The sequence below is a fragment of the Cyprinus carpio genome, chromosome B1 (genome assembly GCF_018340385.1).
Source record: "Cyprinus carpio isolate SPL01 chromosome B1, ASM1834038v1, whole genome shotgun sequence".
NCBI lineage: Eukaryota > Metazoa > Chordata > Actinopteri > Cypriniformes > Cyprinidae > Cyprinus > Cyprinus carpio.
The window spans coordinates 25,601,724-25,626,388 of NC_056597.1; the positions used below are offsets into that span (position 1 = coordinate 25,601,724).

The 24,665-nt window shown below is 36.2% G+C and overlaps 1 protein-coding gene across 1 annotated transcript; it reads right to left on the bottom strand.

Moving 5' to 3' along the window:
* LOC109058133 (2-oxoglutarate receptor 1-like) lies at positions 1-23,816 on the bottom strand. Its single transcript, XM_042717072.1, has 2 exons — positions 23,573-23,816; positions 1-1,259 (listed from the first exon to the last, which is right to left on the bottom strand). The coding sequence occupies exon 2, from the start codon at positions 1,249-1,251 to the stop codon at positions 256-258; it is 996 nt and encodes a 331-aa protein (XP_042573006.1). The 5' UTR covers positions 1,252-1,259; positions 23,573-23,816; the 3' UTR covers positions 1-255.
* Positions 23,817-24,665: the final 849 nt, after the last annotated feature.

Consider the following 24,665-nt stretch of genomic DNA (forward strand, 5'->3'; position numbering starts at 1 on the left):
TATTTTAATGAACAAAAAGGTTTTTTTTTTTTTTTTTACAGTTTAAATTTTTTAATATAAGTTAACAATAACAAGTGAATAGGGTCCAATGTTGCTTCTTCGCAATATCTTCTTTTTGCATTCAGTCATACAGGTCTGGAACAACTTGAGTAAATGATGACAGAAAGTCATTTTATGGTGGAGTACTCGGCTGTTTCACAGAGCCTTTGACTTTGGCTCATTGTTTACTGTACATTTCAAACACCAGCATGAGTCTCAGCTGCTTTGATCATGTGTGATCTTGGTCGCGGGTTTGCTGATCACAGACATGAGCTGATCACATCTGAACATTTCCAGGAAGGCCTGCTTAAAACAATCCCCTGATAACGTATAGAGCAGCAGGTTTAAAATGACGTTGACTGCAGCGATCGGCCTCGAGATGATATAGGCAGCGTGAGCCCAGCGGTCCAGCATGCAGTTGGTTTCTGGAGTGAGTCTCGTGTAGATCCTCAAAGCCCGTAGCACGTGAAAAGGTAAAAAGCACACAATGAAGCACGTCAGAATCAACACGATGAGCCGCCTCGCTCGAACCCGTTTGCTGCTTTCCTTATGAGGACCCTTCTTTAGTTCCTTCATGATGCGCCAATAGCAAAGACAGACCACGACTAGAGGAACCAGATATCCAAGCACAGTCAACACCCAACTATAGGGCCACATGAATCCTGGGTTGTTGCTCGCAAGATCAAAGCAGTAGGTTTTGTTGGCCTGCAGCTTCATTTCAATTTGGTTAAAAATCGGACTTATTTCTGCGACCGCCACGGCCCAGCACAGGATGCATGCCAGCGTTCCCCAGTGCTTCTGCTTGATTCTGTGTGCGTGCATCGGATGCACAACCGCCACATAGCGAAAGATGGCTAGACAGGTGAGGAAGAGGATGCTGCCGTAGAGGTTGAAGTGGAAGATGAAGTGCGTGAAGCGACACATAATGATGTCCAGCGTCCATGAGTCTTTTTGGCTGTAGTAGTAGGTCAGGAAGGGCAAGCAGATCATGAAGAGGAGGTCGGTGACGACGAGGTTCACCATGATGATGGTGCTGCTCTTCCAGGGACGAACTTTAACCAGGTAGACCAGCAGAGCGGTGATGTTGCCCACCACGCCTATGATGAAGATCGCGCCGTAACACACGGGCAGATAGTGGTGCTTCACCTTTTCATCCACATCGGTGCAGTTGTCAATCGAGCTGTTACTCGGGCCATAGTAAAGGATGCTCATGTTTGTTCCTGCAGAAGGAATGAAGAAAAAAATTGTTAGAAAGCTTGCATGCAACGTTTCTCAAGCTGATTCCTGGGATTTCAGGCATGACTTGGTTCAGTTTGTTATACCTGATTTCACACGATAACCTCATAAAGGTTATTCAAACACAGCAGTCTGCATGCCATCTCTATTTAAACAGTGAATTTCAACACTTGTGAAGTTCCTAAATGGATCTGTTGCAGTTTCAGTGTGAAACTGATTTGCGGTAATAGTTACTTCACATTTTTTATATGTGAAATATGTATTATAATTTTAATAAAACTACTACTACTAATAATAATAATAATAGACATTAAATTTAATTACAATTAAAATAATATAATTAAAAATGTATATACTGAATATATAATATATTCATTATATATTATACATTATATATATAAATGTACTCTATATATAATGTTGTTTCAAATTAAAGTGTTTGTGCTGCCTTGAAATATTACCTTTACGCAAAGTACACTACATTAAGCAAATTGCAGCATTCATTTTTTACATTAACAATTCAAAATATATTCTCTGAAAATATCTTAACATCCTATGCAGTTTTGCTTTTAAGTAAATGTATTGTTTAAAGTAGTGTTTCTCAACGGGTGCATTCAGAGATTAAAGGGGGTTGCTGGAACCAATATTTTTGGTTAAGGCGACTCACACCAAAGATGTATGAGCTGAAACTTGCAAAACAAAAAGGTCTGCCACATCCTAACGCCTTCTCTACACTGGATGCATCAAAACGCACTTTCTATATCCTTTTGTCAGCTTGTTGGTAGCGCAAGCGGGTGGAGCGCAGCATCCGTTAATGTAGCGCTCGCGCGTTTAGATACTGAACGACTGATTATGATCAGGGTCTGTGTGCACCAATACTACCTCTTCTAAACTATCATTTCCATAGCTTTAGCACAGCTGCCAGACTTCCCGTGAAAACAATAGCAAACATTTAGACACGATTACGCACAGTATGCATTTTCTTGTTTAGAAAAATTCATATGAATGCTTTTTGTTTGCTGATTGGCTGCGGTTGGTTTGAATGCCAAATTTCGAGATTCAACTCTTGAAAATATAGTCTAATTTATATTCGCGTGGCTTTTTTGCTCTTTGGGAACTAATGATAATGATATTTCAAGTCCAGTCAATTCAAATATGTCATGAATGTGTCATGAAATGTGGGATTCAATGTCATATATTTTTTAAAAATTATGTAATATTGTGGGTTGCTATATTTGGGTTAAAATATGTGCTTTTAAAATAGGCCCAGGTTATATATTACAAATAAAATATAGTCTGCAATATACACAGCCATTGAAAAAAAAAGGTCAGTAAGATTTTTTAATGGTTTTAAAACAAATCTCTTCTGCTCAGTAAAATTGCATTTATTTAATCAAAAAAAAAAAAAAAAATTTATATATGTATATATATATATTAGGAGGAAATTATTTCTTTTTTGATATTTTTTGATTTGTTTTTTTGTATTTTTTAAGCTTCATTACTCCAGCTTTCAGTGTCACATGATCCTTCAGAAATCATGCTGATTGCTGCTCAAAAAACATTTCTGATTATTATATATCTGGCACACCACACTGACAAAAAAGCATGATTTGAAATTTAATGGACTAACAAAGATATAAATTGGAACAGCAATATAATAGTGACCTTTTTGAACTTGAGGTGAGTATGTTTTTGTTTGTTTTTCTTTTTTGTTTTTTTTTGTTTTTTTGTAAGCAAACTTTGAAATATTCTCACAAAATCATGAAATATAGTAAAGGAGGGTTTACATTTCTTCCATTTGCGTGTATAAATGTGGTATATTTACCGACCAAAATTCCCATTTTTGTTTTTTTAGTGAAAAAAATTGGAGATTCAGTATATTATCTAAGAATGGGTATTTTCTAAATATAATTATTATTATATTTGATTTATATTTATTGGTGAAAATTTGATGATATCATATAAGTATATAGGGTGTTTAAAATTACAGGAACCAGAGTATGTGAAGCGGCAACAATTTTTTGTTGCGGCAAAAAAATTTCAATATTCCCTCCGTTCCAGCTCCGCTCCGGGTTCACCATTTCCCGCTCCTCACTCAACTGATCAGAAATGCTGCTCCATGGCTAAAGTATTTCAGTGTTTTGAAATATCACAGTTTTGTTCTATTAAATGAAAAATAAATACACAATAATAGAAGAATAGTTTAATATTAAATTACTGCTTAACTCACTTGTCTGTGCAGTGAATATGAAGAATATGATGTAACTTTTCCATTTTTAAGCTGATAAAACACAGTACAGTGCATGTTGACAATTCTCTGCACTCCTGAATGTTTCTATGTGTGCGCGATCTGTGCATTATTTGTGAGCTTGTGTGTTGTGCCTGCATAGCAGCACATTAGTTTAGAGCGGAGATTTGCTACCTGTACAATAAACTGTTTAAAACTTGAATTCATCCAATCAATTTTGAGTATCCACGTGCTACAAACAAACATGCTTGAGATATAACCTCCCACACTTGTCCATCTCCCTCATTATAACCTTGACCTTCTTTCTGATTTGAGTGATCCACAGATCTGTCAAACTAGCTAATGATGTTTACTGTGTGAGTTGATAAAATGCAGTTATATTATGGGCTGCTGGCATTAATTGTGCTTGTGATGGAGCAGTAGTGGAGCGTTCTCGGAGCGACTAAAAACATTACAATGCTCCGACTTCAAAATCCACTCCTTGTTCCAGTCAAAAATCACGCCGCTCCACTCCGCTCACTCTGCCAGGAACGGAAGAACAAACTAAAATCTCTTCTGTAAAAATGCCCCTGTGGATATATTCTAAACAGGAATCGTTATCAAGTCTTTTTAAATTTGGGCGACAACGTCACCAAATCTGTAGCAATGAAAATCGCCAACGTGCTTAAAAACTCTGTAAATAAATGTTATTGCACTTATTTTCAAATGATTTCACTGTCATTAAATTTTTTCATCAATTTAATGGATCCTTGAGTTAATTTCTTTAAAAAAGTAATGACCCCATAAATTTGAATGCTACTGTAAATGTAATAACAATCCTTATTATAAACACAAAATAATAATCAACTTCAATAGTCAGTGAAGACAGTAAGACTATGTTTTATTCCATGGGGAGCGGTGAGGGACCTGAATAATGGGTAGGGGGCGCTGGCCCAAAAAAGGTTGAGAACCACTGGTTTAAAGGGTGTTTATAGATATGACAATGACAAAAATACTGAGATCTAAAAACGAATTAGTTAGTAAATTAATGAATATGTATAATGGGCACTGGTGCTTCAGGTTCAACCGCTAGTTCCTCAGTGAAACGGACTGCGCTGATCTCATGAAGAGTTCTTCTATGGAAGAGTTCCTGGTAAATCTCTTTTGCAGATCTTATTCATTTGCATTCCTGTGTGTCACATCTGCCGACTGACACACAGTGAGCCTACAATCCGTGAACACATGGGAAAATGGGCGGGATTTACAGTTACTGCCTAACAGGTGTGATCTCATTGTTATGATACTTGACTATGGGGAAGTGTGTCACTGGTAAATTCCTTTGCTGTCAATGCTGTATTAACATGATACACCTATGAACATCTGTTTGGAGATGTTTTATCACTCATCCAAGATGGCAACAATTCTTGTGCCATGTGTCATCTGGGTTTGCATGCCAGCTTTGATAAAACATTCTATCCATCCTGAACAGAATCTGAATTAACAAAAAATAAGATCTAGTTCCTATCAAGAATCTGAATTTCCTCCTGAACTTTCAGAACATCCAGTTTAAAAAAAAAAATAAAAAATAAAAAAATCTTGGTTATGCGAACATTAAGGGAACGTTTCATTTTATAATGTTGGACTTTTAAATGTTTTTCGGAATGTTCTGATTCTGTTACACTGTATATGCAAACAACCAGACAAATTTGAATGAACCTTGCCGGAACATTTCCTGAAAATGATACAACAGAGGTACACATATATTTTTTGTGTAATGGATTTTTGAAGGGTGCATCCTAATTTTCCTTTTATTTTAATATGAATTGGCGCTGGCAACATCAAGGTCATGGGTTTGATTCCCTCAGAATGGTTCAAGAAATTATTATTAAAAGTTATGAAAAATGTCCAACTTAAATGTTTCAGGAAAAAAAAAAAACAGGAATGAATAAATGATTTATAAAGCTATGATTTTGAGATCAGAGAACTTTGAACAAACATTCTATTAACATTACTGGAAGAACATTTGTTTATACCTTTGAGAGAACCTTACCAGAACATGTTGGTAACATTAACCAAAGTTATGAGAACCCAGAAAATGATATACCACTAGCCAACATCATGGACTGAATTAGCAACACTGATATATCATGACATTAATTGTAAGCAATATGTTCTATATGGCAGAAATAGCAGACCTATTTAATTATTGCTGGTATGCTAATAATAATAGCATTTAGTATAGTAATTATTGCTCTGATATAATAAGGTGCATTGGCTGTTTTGTAAAAATATAAAATACAAAATCAACTCCTGTTGCAATAGCAAACATGTCAGCACATCAAAGTGACTGTGATAAATGAGCAATTTCATGAGATGAATGTGATGCCTTTAGCTAACTGCAAACACTGGGTGATAAAGATGTTTGTAAATAGCGATATGAAGTGAGAGATTGTTACTGTTACTGTAGACAAGCGTTTGTTAACCTCTAGTGGTTGATGATGGAACTGCAGGACAATCGTGAGAGAAAAGCTAATGCTGGTCAAACTCAAGTTCACGGTATTAGTATAAACATAAACACAGCCACATATACTCACTGTCTTCATTTTCAACATATTGTGTGTGTGTGCGTGTGTGTGTGTGTGTGTGTGTGTGTGTGTGTGTGTGTGTGTGTGTGTGTGTGTGTGTGTGTGTGTGTGTGTGTGTGTGTGTGTGTGTGTTTCAAACTAAACCAACTTATTTGTTGTTATTTGCTATTTAATGCAGTGACATTTAGGGATTTTTAAAAATAGAATTTTGTGTCCAAATACATTTTGGGGCAACTCTGTATAATCCGTTCTTTAATACAAAAGGAGTCATTAAATTATTTGTCCATTAAAATCATTATTACTCTTCATTTACTGAAAGGTTAGAGCATGACTTGATATTTCAGAGGTCCTTAAGTAAATAATTTAGATCACAGAAGATCAGCTAGAGAAAAGATTAGGAACCCCTGCGGTTAAGAAATCATTAAAGAGTTTAAAAGAGACTGTTTAATATCTTAAGGGAAAGTGCTCTAGTTTAACCACTAGAGGGAGGAATACTCACACTTAAATTAAGAATATAGATAGATATATAGATAGATAGATAGATAGATAGATAGATAGATAGATAGATAGATAGATAGATAGATAGATAGATAGATAGATAGATAGTACATTATAAACTAGACTGTGTTTTAATGTATGGTTAACTGAAACAAACTTAAACATTTTATTTGACCAATTTTTTTTTCATTAATTTATTTTTATTTGATTTTCATTCAGTCTAACTTGATACTGAAGTAACAAACTAAAATAAGAATTAAAAACAGCAATACAAATGTTTAAAAAAAAATGTACAAATAATCAGGATTACTAAAACTTAAAATAAAATTCAAATGAAAACAGAAAATATAATAAATACATTAAAAAAACTGATTCAAAATATTACCAAAATCTTAATGCTACTGCAAAAATGCTGTTTTAATCTGATTCATTGTTTCAAACACTGAAGATCCAACATGTAAAATTTAACTTATTATGCAACTTGAAAAAAAAAAACTGACAGAAAGAAAACTGACTAGTCACATTAAAACGTAAAGGTATTATTTAAAAATTCAAGCCTTGCATTGAAAAATTCAAATCTGCCTGTTTATTTTATGCATTAATGGATGCATAAAAACCTGTTGTGTGGTGTCACACTGAAAAATCAAGCAATCTCTGTTGGTAATTTGGCCAAGTGAAATCCTCCGAGCACGATAGACTGGTTTGACTAAAATAGGATCCGATGGCCTATTTTAGGTGACTAGAAAATGAGAGCACATTGAAAAGCAGGCCAGACTGAAGGGCAGGCCGGGCTTCTGCATCAGAAGGCGCTGGATCTATATGCGGATCCAGCCTCTGATTGTCATGATCTCAGATCAGAATCAGCTCTCAGATGGGCTCAGGAGGGACCCGTCTGAGCGCCGCAGGCCACCTGCTTTGATTTTTAGATTTTCACACTTAGACAGAAGGTGGGGACACCATAAGTGACGAAGCTTGCAGTAAACAGCACTTATCTTGGCACGGCAGCGTATCATCGTCTTGCTGTGCCATTACGCCCACAAATAGTGCGTGGCTACCTGCTGTCGAACTGGCCTTTTAGTGCCCTGCATTGCACAAACAACCACAAAACGATCATCTGCAATGGGGGTTGTGTCCTTGTTATGCATTTAGATGCTTAGTAGCATCGACAAAGAATATGTTTGTTACAGGCTGAATGTATAAATCAGCTGGTGTTTACCAGCCCTAAAACATAATCTATGCAAGTATGTGAGCACTAATGCTATAAGAGAGATTTCACACTGAAATGTGTCAGAATGCAATGCAAACGTGTGATTTGTTGCCAGAAATTGTCTGCATGTTTGTATATAAATTCCTTAATGATAAAATATTGGTTTTAATTAAAAAACATTACACTAATGCAAATGTTTTTCGTTTTGCACGCACCATTTTTCCTTGTAAAATGTAAAAGAGAATCTTACTGATAAAGATTAAAGTTAGTTCAAATATAGCAGGTTTATATAATGAGCAAGTGAGAGAAAGTTTCAAAAATTGTCATGTTGTTAAAGAAATAAAGGAATAGGTCACCCGAAATGCAAATTCACTGCAAATGTGCTTACCCTCAGGCCATCCAAGATGTAGATGAGTTTGTTTCTTCATCAGATTTGGGAAAATGTAGCATGGCATCACTTGCTCACCAATGGATCTTCTGCAGTGAATGGGTGCCGTCAGAATGAGACAAACACAGCTTTTCTCTTCTCAAGACAATAACTGATGGACTGGAGTGCTGTGGATTATTGTGATGTTTTTATCAGCTGTTTGGACTCTCATTCTGACGGCACCCATTCACTGCAGAGGATCCATTGGTGAACAACTGAAGCAATGCTACATTTCTACAAATCTGATGAACAGATAGACACTTCTACATCTTGAATGGCCTGAGAAGGGTGAACCCATTTTTAGCAAATTTGCATTTTTGTATTACTTAAAAATTATTACAATTATGACTTCAATATGTGTTACTTTTAAATGGACAGAAATTGTGACAGTTGCACCTGGTTTAATAGCACAGAGACACCTGGAACCATATTTCCCTCTGGAGTTGAGGATTGCTTATCGCCACGGTAACATAAAGTGCAGTCCTTATATGTCTACAGTGGGACAATTGCAGGTGCCAAGCGTACATGTTTATGTGCTGTATGTAGGAGAATGTAAGTGCATACTTGTGCACGTCTCTCTGGATATCTGTCAGTATTCATGCTGTATGTATGTGCGTGTGCCTGATGGGGGATGTAGGTGTTGCGTGGGTTGGCTTGCCATTGGCTTTCCTCCCCATTTCAGTAAGTCTCCTCTCTCTTTTTATATTCTCACGCCCTCGCTGTTGCCAACCACAGAAAAATCTCTTCTGCTGTTGTTCTAACCATCTCTACCCACCTAGAGCTGAGTATTCTGCGGCGAGTCTTCTTGTCTTCATGTCTATATTTCACTCTCACCGTGTCTCATACAGAATACATTATACATAAGACAGTTATACATTCGATGCGGGGTCTCACACACACACACACACACACACACACACACACACACACACACACACACACACACACACACACACACACACACACACACACACACACACATACACAGACATCCCTGCAGAAACAAACATCATATGGAAGTTTTCTACCTGGCTCTGGGGTTAAACATGAGTATAAAAATCTATCTATCTATCTATCTATCTATCTATCTATCTATCTATCTATCTATCTATCTATCTATCTATCTATCTATCTATCTATCTATCTATCTATCTATCTATCTATCTATCTATCTATCGTTCGTTCTATCTATCTATCATTCTATCTATCGTTCTATCATTCTATCCTTCTATCTATCTATCTATCTATCTATCTATCTATCTATTGTTCTATCCTTCTATCTATCATTCTATCCTTCTTTCTATCTATCTATCGTTCTATCCTTCTATCTGTCATTCTATCTATCTATCTATCGTTCAGTCGTTCTATCGTTCTATCCATCTATCGTTCTATCATCTATCATTCTATCCTTCTATTGTTCTATCCTTCTATCCTTCTATTCTGTCGTTCTATCCATCTATCTATCCTTCTATCCTTCTATCTATCTATCTATCTATCTATCTATCTATCTATCTATCTATCGTTCTATCGTTCTATCATTCTATCTATCGTTCTATCTATCATTCTATCCTTCTATCCTTCTATCTATCTATCTATCTATCTTTCTATCTATCTATCTATCTATCTATCTATCTATCTATCTATCTATCGTTCTATCGTTCTATCTATTTATCTATCTATCTATCTATCTATCTATCTATCTATCGTTCTATCGTTCTATCTGTCGTTCTATCTATCTATCTATCTATCTATATATATATCTATCTATCTATCTATCTATCGTTCGTTCGTTCGTTCTATCTATCTATCATTCTATCTATCATTCTGTCCTTCTATCCTTCTATCTATCTATCTATCTATCTATCTATCTATCTATCTATCTATCTATCTATCTATCTATCTATCTATCTATCTATCTATCATTCTATCCATTCTATCATTCTATCGTTCTATCTATCTATCTATCTATCTATCTATCTATCTATCTTTCTATCTATCTATCTATCTATCGTTCTATCTATCGTTCTATCATTCTATCCTTCTATCTGTCATTCTATCTATCTATCTATCTATCTATCTATCTATCTATCTATCTATCTATCTATCTATCTATCGTTCTATCTATCGTTCTATCTATCGTTCTATCTATCGTTCTATCGTTCTATCCATCTGTCTGACTTCCTATATTATTAAGCTACCAATGTTTAAAACAAATACAAAACTCATCAGGTCTCTTAGTAAATTACTTTTTAAATGACAAGGAATTATAATTTGCGGTCATGCATGTGTTGAGTTGCAGTACTGTATATGCAGACGTGATTCTCTCCTGCAGTGGTCTGCTCCTCTCATGTGATGGTGATTATTGGGTCTGCAGTAGCTGCATTAATATTTCACACTGAAGGAGTCTTAAGACACTGTAGTGAGCTGCACTGGCCAGACATTTAACACACTCACTTTCTCATGTCAGGAATAACACTTCATCTAGTACGTGCATGCATGCACAATCAAACATGCATACACATATGTTCAGGAATGAAACCATTTTTACACTGATTCATGTCTACAGCTCATGAATTTTGCAGTGTTTTGGAATGACCTCTGAACTAACAGGATGGAAATGTACTGATTACCTCTTAACCAGTGGGTTGTTTTCACAACTCAGTTGCATAAGTGTGTCAAGGGTGATGTGTGTATTTGGATGTAGTTCTGTGTAAAGGGTGATTTGTTTTAAGGATTCTTGTGATATTTAAATATGAATAAAAAAAATAAATATGAATTGCATTTATATATACAGTATATATATATATATATATATATATATATATATATATATATATATATATATATATATGTGTATGTATGTGTATATATACTGTTAATTTATATATATATATATATATACTGTTACATACATAATTTATATTTTTATGAAAGATAAAATGCATTGCTGTGCTTATCATATCGATCTCAGAACAGACTTTTAACCCATTTCTGGACCGTGACCCGCCGACTGAGAAGCACTGGTGTTAAAGTGTTACCCAACCTCCTCTGGGTCTAATGATTCCCACCTCTGATGCTCTACAATTCTGTAGTATTGCATAGTCTGTTTAGTTTTAATCCAGGTCAGACGGGTCATCGACGGTGACGGGAAATCCTTCCATCCATCAGCAAATGGATGTGTGTAATACTCCAGGGAGGAGACGCAGAGGGGTTAAATGCACAGGTGGAGCGTCTCAATCAATGTAATCGACTGATCTAATTGACAGTGCAGAGAATGATAGAACACTACCTGCCCTGCTGTTTGCTTCTCTTCTTTCTTTACTCCAGTTTACTAGCGTCATATTTTTTCCATTCACTGTTTGACCTTCTCTTTCTGAACATCATCACAAACCTCAAAAATCAGCAGCTTAGATAAACTCCCTTAATAAACTACTTTATGGATTTGCAATTAAATGCTTTTATCCTTTTGTATTATTGCCCAGTTTCGAGTTTTATTTAGAGACTGACAATGATGCCTTCAAAGTAAAATGTTTTAAAAGTCTGGAATCAATATTTTTATTGCTCGTATTAAGGGTAGAATAAGGCTACCTTATGTAAAAGTCCAAATGTACAGTAGGCACTAACAGTTGGTCTATATTTGTGACCTTGGACCACAATCCAGTCTTAAGTCGCTGGGGTATATTTTTAGCAATAGCCAAAAAAAACATTGTTTGGGTAAAAGTTATTGATTTTTCTTTTATGCCAAAAATCATTAGGATATTAAGTAAAGATCATAGTCCATGAAGATACAGGTATTTTGTAAATTTTCTACTGTAAGTATATCAAAACGTAATTTTTGATTAGTAATATGCACTGCTAAGAATTCATTTGGACAAATTCAAAGATGATTTTCTCAGTATTTAGATTTTTTTGCACCCTCAGATTCCAGATTTTCAAATAGTTGTATCTCAGCCAAATATTGTCCAATCCTAATAAACCATACATCAATGGAAAGCTTATCTATGTATAAATCTTAATTTTTAAGACTGGTTTTGTGGTCCAGGCTCACATTTATGTTCGCACTTGCGTTGATCTAGCAGCAAAAAAACATACTAAAGGGGGGCAATAGAGTTACATTGAGCTGTATCTGATTATTAAATTGGATAAAAGACCATAAAGAAGATATGTACACATAATTCCCATTATCAGAGCATTTTCAGAACATTCTGGCAAGGTTCTCTCAAAGTTATGAGCAAACATCCTTCCAGTTATGTTACAGTTTTTCTCAATCGCTGTGGCAAAATTTTTGAAACAGTCGTAACATTGTCTAAATTGTAAATGCAATTGTCACAACATGTCTGCAAACAGACCCAAAATATAATTACTGTATGTGTCCATCTATGTGAGGACGGAAGGAACCAATTACTGCAGAAATTCAGTTAGATTCTCGTCATAGGATGAATTGTAATACTGTAGATTGAGAAAAAGCAGATATCACAGAAAACCAGCTTTAAAGACGTCAATCTCAAGTCATGCCATCCCTAAAAAAAAAAAAAAAGATTATTCAGATGAACGGAAACATCTTTACCCGAGCGACCTGGTCCACAACCAAGAGGATGAGAGTTAGAGGCAAGACGTGTTCATTTGCAAATGATGCAACTCATTAAAAATAGACTTTCTTCAGATAAAATGAATAAGATGACCCTAAGGATGCATATTTACTGTCAATGTGCGTGGGTTACCTCAAGCTTTCTGTTCAGGAGTTTAGAAGTGGTTTTGTCTCAAACGCTGCCAGCTAGATCACAAAGGTCAAGCTGTTTTCCCAAGCAGATGTAAAAAACAATATATAAGATTCAGATGCAGCCACCATTAACATGGCTGCAAATCCCAATCAACATATTACTGCCGGGTTCTAGAAGGGGAAATAATACACTGGAGAACAATTGTCTTCATAACACACTACTTAGATTGCGTGGAAATAGAGACCAAGATGTTTGAAAGAATAGTTCATACCAAAATGGAAATTCTGTGTTTTTATTTGTTCACTCATATTTGTGAACACTTAGATTACGACAATGCCTTGGCAGATGTAGTCACCATTAACTGTCACTGCAGGAAAAATAACTGCATGAGGATTCCTCGATTTCTCCAGGAAATGGGTTTGAAATGACACACGGGTGAGTAAAGGACGACGAGGTGAACTATTCCTTTAATGTTATTCTGGAGTCTCCGTTCTTCTCCTCTGCAACTCAATCGATCCGTTTGTCTCTAGAGAATCACCCTGCACATGATGGCCACTAAACCTTTACTGATAAGTGCACTTCACATCCAGAAGAATTTCTGTGTCTACATTGCACAAAAACAAGCACAAGCATATTGGCAGAGTTTGGGGATTTTGTTTTTAATGAATACCATTGGAATTATCATTTTAATGAATACCATTCAGCGTCTTGAAACCTCTCAGCCGTCTGTCACGCTTTCTGCATCAGCTCCTTGGAAAGGGTAATGTCGACATTGAGGTTCAAGTGAAGCGGTGCCATTTTTCTCTTGGAGATGCTCAGGGTCTCCTTTTTGCCTTGAGAGGTTACGGAGAGCAGATTGCATGCTGCCTCTTTCCTGGTCTTCCATATTATTTATACAATTCAGATGAAAATGAGAAAGATTTGGATACAAATTTACAGATTTTTCCTCCATTATGTACAGTTATTAGTGTGAGAGGCCAAAAACATTGAGAATTGAGATCAAACAATAAACACAGTTACGCAGGACAGTGACAAACCTGAGTTCACCAAACTAAAAATTAACTATTAAAATAGTTCCTTGCCACAGTTGATGCTAATTTTCTCACATGGGATTTATATACTGTATGTTGTAACATAGACTGATTAGAAAAACATGTATCTAAATTTTTGCCAGACTCAAAAAATGTACCTATGCTTATATTTTACTGCAGTTTCAAGCTGAAATGAATACTAGATGCAGTAAAACATCAACAAGTTTTATTCCTTTTCACACCAATTGTGATAAATAGGCAAATGAATGGTTAATAAAGACTTTTTGCATGGTTCCTTGCACAATACTATGTTTTCACTTCAAAATGCTTTCACCATAGTGCATAATTTGTAATTTTGATGTTTGAATCACATGATCAAGTCAATATTTATGGTTTTTCCGTCAAAGTAAACTTGCTTGGTAGCGCACCCGGTGCAGTTTGCTTTTGTGATGCAGAGTATCAAGTAGACATAAAAGAGCTTAAAGACTTGTATAGATGTAAGCAAAAATGCCACAGTTGCTTTACAAGGTTTGTTTTTATCATATTTGCTTTTGTTTAACTGTCGATTAGGTTTAAGGTCAGGTTTATTGTAACTTTTGCGTTATTTTTAAATGCGCATTAACTTTTACAGTAGCAACCCTCACCAGACATTTCATTTCCAAACTACTGCAATACATTCAACAACCAACATAAAATTTAGCAAGATTTTTTAGTTGAATAAGCTTTAAATCAAAATCTAATACATCATCACTGCATTATTATTCTGTAAAAGTGGATTTGAGACTATGTGCATTGTGATATTTAAATAAAATTTACTTGTGCAATGTATTTGGCATGAAACAAAGGACAAAAGAACTATGATTTTAAGTAGATTTAAACATAGATTTGACAACTGTGCCCTGCCAGAAACATTCTTTACACATGCATCCATGAATGCTTGGTTGAAAAAGCAGCCCCACCTCTTCTAGCAATGATGACAATGCAACACATTGCCTTATTTACATTTCGAAACTTAATGAATGCACAAAATTGAGCTGGAGTATAAGACACATTCTAAACATATTAGTGTAGATGTTTTGGTCTCATTTTTAAAAACACCTTTTACCTTTATTTACTATTGGATTCATATAAAAAGCTCAGACTGTGACTGTCACCTAAAATGACAACCACGGGGAGAGTATTAAAAGGTCACTCTATGTTTGAAATGAAATTCACACACAGAGTGTAATGTAGGAGGATTTTTATGATTCGATATGGTGGGGTTTAGTGACTGTTTAAAGCTCAAAGCCACGGACGGGTGACCTTTCAACAGAGAAGCTTAACCAGTGAACCTTCTTTACATCTCACCGCCAGCGAAGCTTTGACTCACATCAAAACAACTCCCATTTGAATCGCATTCTGAGTCTCTTACTAATGGCAATTTGTTTTCAGATGACTGTTTTTGGCGTTCGATGTGCTGTGTTGAAATTTAATGGACCTTAAATTTAGCAACACAATGTTATTCCAGGTCCTGTTGATCATTCAAGGTGGCGCGTCTCCTGCACTTTGCCAAAATGGAGATGATGCACAAGTCTGGAATTAGCACTCATCTCTAGAGGTCTATTTAGAGTCTTACTCAACATAATAAGCCGCAGTTTGTCTCTCCGCACCTCCTTGAATAATGCCGTTTCACATGACGGTGAGAGACCACACTTAGGTCATTATGGCCACATTCAACAGCTCCCTACCAACACTGGGCCGAACGGAAGGAATGTTTCTCCAAGAATTGTTTTCAACTTTTGGTGATTTTTAAACTGTACGCTTGTGTAACTCGGCTAATCCCGGAGGAGATCGCGGTGATGATGTTTATGTTTACGGATGTCTGGCGAATGCTAGGAAGGGTTTGGGAGGAAGTCGCGCTCAGCAGTTATGGGTTTGAGGAATGCTGATTGAGATCTTTTGCACAATCGCAATGCTGTTGTTGCTTCAGTTTAAAATAAGCATGACATATTTAAAGCCAAACGCAGTGGCACAATGTGCTAATTAGACGGATGTGAAATACTGGAAGCATGAAAACTAACATGAATTGAAGATCCTCCCAGGCTGCTTGTTATTTCCCAACCTATATAATAATGAAGTGTGGTATTTCTGTATTACACTCTTAAAAACAAAGGTTCTAAAAGGTTTTTTGTTTTGTTTTGTTTTTTGGCATCGATGCCACGGAAGAACCATTTCTGGTTCCCCAAAGAAGCTTTCAGTGATCAATTCTTAAAAGAAACATTTTCTTTTCTAAGTGTGAAGAACATTTTATAAGCTAAAGAACTTTTTTTCCAGTGTGAAGAACCTTTTGTGCATTAAAAAGGTTTCATGAGTGTTCTTTGTGGAACCATAGAAGCCAATGAACGTTTATTTTTAAGAGTGTAAGTAAACAAATATTTACACAGCCCAAAAAAGTACCAAATTTAGTCATTTTTGCCAAATATTACTGGTTTACCTAAATGTTACCACAGTGAACATACACTCTTAGTGTGCTACTTTTCCATTATTTTTCTATGTAAACGCACTAGACGGATGTCTATGATTGTTGCGCTCACATATTTTACAGATGGACCAATCAGAAGACACCAAAGGCAGGGCAAGCCTTGCAAACTTTTGTTTTACAGTAGCAAGTTGGCATGGCAACTGTTTTATTTTACGGCAACATTGCGGATGTCACATTCTGCCCAGCGCTTAAAAAAAAACAACAAACATTCCTGAGCACTGCGTTTTGCATTTTTAAGTGCAAAGCGCGTTCTGTGTGAACGGACCCTTTTAAATAAAGGTTCTTGATTGGCACTGATGGTTCCGCGAAGAATCTTTAACATTGATGGAACTTTCCATTCAACAAAAGGTTCTTTATAGTGGAAGAAGGTTATTTAAACTCTAAGAAAAAAAGGGGTTCTTTTAAGAACTGTTGACTGAGGCATTCTTTTGGGAACCCAAAATGGTTCTTCAATAACATTGCTGTGAAAAACCTTGTTTTAGAAGCTTTATTTTTGAGAGTGTTGACAGTCATTTTCCACAGCACACCAAACCTGGCAGCCGGTGATGAGATGACTGGGTTCTGACTTCTAATAATTTAATTTGCTCATGGCATGTGCACTGGAGAAAATAATAGTATCAGTGAGTTCCGGTTCATTCTAGGAATGTTTCTGACACACTCCCCCATCTTCTGCTTACAAGAAGAAAATCCAGACGTGCTCAAACCAGTGACTTGTCATCAAATCAATATCCTTCAGTCCATTTAGTGTGTTTAGGGATATAACGGATATACTGCCCATATATAACGGATATATAACCCTTCTCGTAATACCTATCAATACATATTTGCAATCATTTATTTCTTAAAGGTTGCCATTCAATTGACATTAATTAATGATCTGCCAACGTAATGACGTTCTTTAGAGACAGAAATGTTGGCACATCAATTATTTTAATGCAGAAAGTCTTGATTAAGGGTTCGCCCAAGTGCTAAAACATTACAATTCCTAGTTCTGATGCCTTAATGAATGACATATTCATCATTTTGGATTGTTTCTGCAGTTTTTTTTCTTCTAAAGTAGATGACTTTATCAGGTTCCAGCATGGGAAAGTGTTCATTTATCAAATGCAAAACCTTTGATGTGATTACATGCCTTGTATTCTTCATGAGTTGTCTTAATTAAAGTGAGGTATTTTTACGGTATTTCAAGAGGAAAGAGATGAGCTGGAAAACAAATACATCTTTATAGCCTACATCTATTTGTAGTCCTTCACTTTCCAGCAGGGAACGGCAAACAAAACACAATGCAGTCACCATGTTCCGTTTAAAGTTATTAGTTTTCTTTATTATGCTTATAAGAGATTACCTTTTATTACTTTACGCAGTTCTTGTTTGATTACGCTATTAAAATGTTTTCCAGTTACGCTATTAATCGATTTTAATAAAAATTATTTTACATTTTATGACTTATCTATTTGCTCCATTTTCTATTACACATTTACATGTGCATATCAACATTTAAACTTTTAGAAAAAATATACATATATATATATATATATATATATATATATATATATATAAATATACATAAAATACACATTTTCCCTTTTTTTTTTGTACTGCTGTAGCATTATTTAATCGTTTTACATTTAACATTGTCGTTGTAAAATCTATCCCACATAAACCCACTCCTGAAGTATATAATATATCATTACGGATTATTCTCATTGCCGTCATCACGTTTCAATTATGCACTTCCGGTCTTTATCTTAAAAGTAATAACTTTCATAATATCATGGCACAGGGGCCTCTGGGCACACAGGGCTCTCACTCACTATCTTGACATGTAAACTGTTGCGGACTCAGCCGTGTGAAACTAATCGTCACCATCTAAGATGAACAACAGGCCTTCAGCTTGTTGATTTAACAGCACTGTAGCCCACATCCATTGTACCCTCAGGAGATTCACTGTTGTTTCCAAGGCAACAAGCAGACCCTTGCCCTTCCCAGGGCTCCTGGCATTCATATGGGTTAAACCAACTCAGACTGTAAATAGGGGGGAAATTACACAACTGACATGACATGTCTTCTGACTAGATATCATAAACAACAATGAACAGCAGCTTTTTTAATTCCTTAAGATATATAAATGATGAAATTGGTTATATGGAATACATTTATGGTATGATTATTGTTTCAAAGTAGCAACCTCCCCCTTTCCCAGTCACATGACCTGGTCCCTCCTCCCACGAGCTGTCAGAGCAGCTTGTTGCGCGACCAGCTCTTTGGTAAACTAACTTGAGTTCGGCGTTAAAATCTAAACCAGTTGCATGAGAAATCGCGCTTCGCGTGGACCGACAAGAATGTTCCCTTCGGTTAAAAAACAAGCCTTAATTCCCTCGACTTAACGATTCATTTGCCGCAGTTTCCATCGAGCTCTTTTGCCGTCTGCGTGATTTGTGGTCAAGAAACGGCACAGCAGCGGCAGGTCATGATAACCAGGTAAGAGGCAGGTTCAATTCAAGCGTTTTAAGGTGTCGACAAAGTAGCGCGATTGGTTATTTGTAAAGCGCAGTCGGTTTATAGTCGATACAATGTGTCAAGTGTCGATACAATGTTTGTCATTGCAGACAGAGCGCGTCTTGATAGCGTTGGGTTCGTCGCTCAGTGATGTCGACACGGGTTTATTAAATGTTGCGTGTTTCCTTCTTGTTTCCGAGCGAGAGATACTAAACAGTTAAAGAAAAAAAATAACAATAAAAATAATGTTACGCGATAGAGCGCGAGAAGTTTCCAGGTTTGCGTGAAATGCCCACGAGCTACGACGGGAACGCTCGCGTACACTGGGCCGACGTCAGATCACCGTGACATTGAGTTTGATAAAATCGATGAAAAATACGCGTTGACAGCTCATTCCTGAAGATTGTTTTAGTTGACAGCTGTTGCCTTTTTTCCCCTCCGCGTCATCGCTCCGTTACTTCGCGATGGGAATTAATTCGAATATAAATCACGACAGTTTCTAAATCGTCCGCCGAGTTCTGACGCGATCGGGAAGACGTGCGAGTTTGTTTCTGAGCATAAAACAGAATATAAATGATGATGGCTTAGTCACTGCATTCGTTAGCACGGCTAAAAAAGAAAATCAGCGTTGGCAGCTCATATTTCACACTTGTTCGTGTTGAGCGTTCGCGTCATCGTTCTTTGACGATTATTTATTTGAATATTTCGCGTCAGGTTATAAATCCGCGGCGGAGCTTAGAAATAATCAGTTTGATATTTAATATAAAATAAATAACAGTTTAAGAACAGTTTTTTTTCTTGCTTTAACGCACGCGTAGGTTGAGAGATAACGTAATAACACAAATTATGACAATGAGTTTAGCAAGATTTGTTACTTTAGACTTCACGTGCTTAAAGTTGGTCTTTTTACACGCGTCATCGCTGCGTGAGGAGAATGTAATCGAGTAAATCAGTGCACCCTGGATCGCTTCTGTCTGGAACAGTTAGCCTACTTGATATGCACAGATTGACATAGGGTTCACCCATCAAGACTAGTCCCGTCATGAAACCGCTCCCAAACCCCACGCCACACCCGTTGCGCGCGCCGAGCACGTGAGAGCACGACAACTAGTGCGTTATCATCATCATCATCATCATCATCACCACCAACACGCAACTACTAGAACGCTTTTATTATGAACGCAGCTGTCAATGCGTCACGTCCTAATTTAGTTGCGTCGCGTCGCGTCGGCCGGTTTCTGAAGACGGGATGAGGAAAGTAGTCTATGTCATGGTACAGTAATAGTAGGCTGTTTGATTAAATATATACCATATAGTCTACTTTGATCACCATATTAATGTAACGTAATCCACAGCATCATGTCATCATGGTATCTGTTGAAATAACATGGTATCAGTGTCCAAACAAGTATTATTATTAGCTGAGACATGCAGATGAAAGATGCTGAGAGACATAGATATGGAAGAGGATATATGCTAAGATGCTTTGCTAAATCTCAATAAGCATAATGCAAGTATGACCCAAATAGCAATCTAATTCCATGATCTCATTTTTATTTGCCCTCGCAGCAGGTACTGCACCTTTCTCGTTGTTTTAGTAAATTAAGCCTCTGTCTGATAGTCTGCGCATCGTGGTTGTTCAGTGCATGATAATGGTTCGTGTTCAGTGAGGATGTCTAATGGGGATAATTAGTTAGGCCTACCTTTGGGTTTTAGAAACCTGCGTTATTTAGTTTTGCATCGCAGTGTAATGAACTGTTTACTGTAGACATGTTTTAAAAACACAAAGAGCATAGATCGTCAAGAAGTCGTGTAAAAGATGAAAATGTGAATTATACAGTAAGTGTTGCATTTTAAGGAGCTTAAGTTATGCAAAATTATTTAATGTCTCTCACACATTAACAAGTGTTAAGTATGATTAAAATGTGAATGTGTTTACATTGCAGAGCTATTAAAATAAGTATTGTCATGCAGACTACTGTATATACTGTAATTGCGTTCATTTGGTGCAATATATGTATATATATATATGCTGTTATAGGCCAGGTTTGAAATGCAACACTCAGAAGATCCCTGACCTACAATTTTGTATGCAAATGTGGTGAAGGTTAAATGCAGATGGATTTGCATCAGGCTTGTCCCATGCAAAAACCTTTAAATGCGTGCTTACTGATGTGAATTGTCTTTTTGTATTTCCATTATTAATTTTGCAAATGCTTTTATCTGAATTTACCCAAAGCTGCTTGCAAAAGAAAAATGCAAGCAATTAATTGCAAGGAGCTTTAAGGACAGTTATGTTACTGTTAATACATCAGACTTCCATTTGGTTCATCTCTCTCAAATCTGTCAAATAGCTTCATCATGACAGATCGGCATGCTGCTAGGAATCGATTATAGTGTGAAACGGGAAGCTCAGAGGTGGTTTACATTTCTGTAGGACATTAACAATGTGACACATTTGATAAAGTAATCATTAAACGAACCTGAAATGGTGATATGTAATAAAATAGCTGTATTAGTCAGAGCTGCCCAAATAAATGAGGAAATCTAGAACTTGTATATCAAATATTTAGGCTTAATGTCTCAATCTGTAAACAGTTAGATAAGCTTAACGTCCTCTCCGAAGGGAATCCATAGGTTTAGGCTTTATATCAACAATTATGTATCATGGGTTCGTTGAACTATTTACTAGTGCTGGTTAACGATGGTGAACCTTAAATTGTAAATGGTGTCAACACTGCACAATTTAATTTCCTCAAGTTTCCTGAAAGATGCATGCAGCTGTATTTTGTTGAAATTGCATTGCATGATTGTACTAGTGGACCAAAGCAAACACATAAACCCTTTATAATTTTTTAGCTAAGTTAACTTCCTTAGCGAGATGCAGGTGTGTTAATTATTTGACCAAATCATTCAGCATGTCAAATGAGCAATAAACAGCATTAAACCAGTTGGGCTGTTTAATGTAATCACATAGAGTTGAGTGTCAGGGTTATCAGGGTTAGTTGGCAGCCACATTGAGTGCGAGTGTGTGTCTCGCCTCATTGACGTTTAAGCAGTGCATTGTTTTAACATCGTTTGCCGTTGCTTTTGTAAAAGCACTTTGGCTGTCACATAATTGCAGTGCGCCTGCAGGAACGTGAGCCCCTAAAAGCACGAGGCTACAGCTGTTCTATTGATTGGGATGGAAACATTACTGTGAAACAGCGTCTGACTCATCACTTCTAGCCCACTGCATCATCCCTCACGTGACGCAGAGAGGCTTCCTGTCACAGAGGTAGGGAGGGGAGGACGTGTCCTCATCGCCCTACGGTAACGATGCTCATTGTCATAGCGATGGGTTGCCAGGGGATGCAGAGACCTTGGAGGCAGGCAGAGCTGCTGCGTTTGACGGAGGTGTTAGATGTGCGAGAAAATTCAAAGTGTTTCTTTGTTGCGACAACACAAACACTTCCTTGAGGGCAGATGCGCTTTGAAACGGCCTTGAAGGAATAGTTCACTCATAAAAGCAGATTTTGTCATCATTTACTTTCCCCCGTAGCATTTCAAACTCGTGTTATTTGCTTTCTTTTGTGAAACACAAAATAAGACCGTGGGAAGAAAGTTCATGCTGCTCTTTTCCATGCAATCAAAATGCATGGTGTGACTGAAGCCATCAACTTCAAAAGGATAAATATAAGCAGCATAAAATGAGTCCTTATGATACCTGCACACTATATAAAGTCTTCTGAAAGCATATGATAGATTTGCATTAGGGAAATGAACAAAATTAATTGCAGGTGTTCAAAGAATGATAAGAGCTCCAGCAAAGAGGAAGATTAAGTCTTATTCTTGTGTTCAACTCAAAAATGCTTCTTTAAATGTACAGTATCACTCATGTTTTAAATGGGGACTGGAGATTTTTTTGTTATTTTTTTTAGTAGTTTCTTTTTTAGTAAGTAGTTTTTTTTTTAGTTTTTATTTTATTATAGTATATCAATTTAAACTAAATTAAAATGATAAATGTTGCTTCTACAGCTGGCTGATTTAATTTTATTTTTTTTAATAAAATATGTAAAAAATAACCAGTTGGGGTGTGTGATATGATGATTTTTGATCGTGGACTATAAAAATGTCTCCACAATCTGCTTTTGAAGAAATATCGTAGTATCGTGCTACAGCGCACATTCTATCAGCTGCAGTTCTGGAGCCTCCGCATCAATAGTCTATACTGTACATTCACATCAAAAGGTAACTCAAGAATCAATAAGAATCAATGTATAATTGATATAGTTTATACTTGTAATTCAATTTCTTGAATACTCCTGCTAAATACACCTACTGTCCCTGGGAAATAAGTCACTGTTTGTTTTATTTGTATATTATGTGTATTTGTAATGTGTATCTTTTGTTCTTATTTTTTTTAATAACAAAGATAAAATAAGGACAAAGATTTTTATCTTCACCCACTTTAGCCTAAATATCTACAACTCTTTATATATATATATACACAATGTTTTATATCAATTTAAAGATCCATAAATCCTCTAGCTCACATCTTTGCTTCCCACAAGCAGTTGCAATCAACAGATATGCCCTTACCTCTTGTACTGGAAGGTGCAGTCAGAAGTTTCAGGAATCCCCTGCCCACTGGTGTCCGTGCTTACTCAGCCAGGTCCGTGCTGCTATGGGGTTTCGACAGAAGTTTTCTTCAAGTACAGATAAAAGGTTAATAATAATAAAATACTCAGAGACTTGTTTAAAAAGAAGTTTAACTTCTCATCAGTGGAAATGGTTTTGCTTTATTAAAAACAACTCATGAGTAATCAAAAGTAACAGCGAGAAGTCTTCACTTCGAAGTGCTGCATGAATGTGTTCCAAACATAGCACTTTATAGTCATGCATAAAATTTGCATTATTGTCTCCTCCCTTCATACTTACATATTTGTCATATACAGTAAACACAAACACGCGTAGCTTTCTGTGTAAGCAGAAACGTAGGTTGCTATAGTTACCTAGGATACGTGACTTTTGTCACAGTTAACAAGTTCATAGGAACAGAAGTTAAAATAAAATAATTGCATCATCTTTTAAAGAAGCAAGCTAATCTGTCTCTATTTTAATCTAAACAACTGCAATATCTTAAAAGCGTAGGCCAGGCATATAGCAGTTTCTCAACTACATAGTAACCCTTCTTGAGATAAAATAAAATATAATATAACAGTCAGCTAGAAGTCCCATCTTGTGTCTCTTTGCAGAACTGTTGTACAACAAACACAGGATATTGGAAGTGTTAAGCAACACCTGATTTCATCTCTGACAGGATGCACACTTAAAACCGCTTCTAAAACTTTAAAGATGTTAGACCAGAAGTCTGTAATCTCAAAGTTTTAAGATCATTTGCTAAAGATTGTAACTCCAAATTCAAATTACTCAAATCAGTCATTTCCTTTAGCAGTCTCATAATTAATGAATTTAATTATTGTCCTTATTTTACAACATTACAAAGAATCATGATTAAAATCTTGAATCGTGATATTCCTAAAAAAAAAATAAGTCATGATATGATATTTTTGTCATATCGCTCCCCCTAGCTATACTCCTATAGTTTTTATTTATTTTTATATTTTCCATTTTTCTTTTAATTTTTATTAATTTTTTTTAATGTTTATGTAATTTTTATTTCGGTTTTAGA

Excerpts from the sequence above, each read along its gene's own strand:
- LOC109058133 (XM_042717072.1), bottom strand. The coding sequence starts at position 1,251 with ATGAGCATCCTTTACTATGGCCCGAGTAACAGCTCGATTGACAACTGC.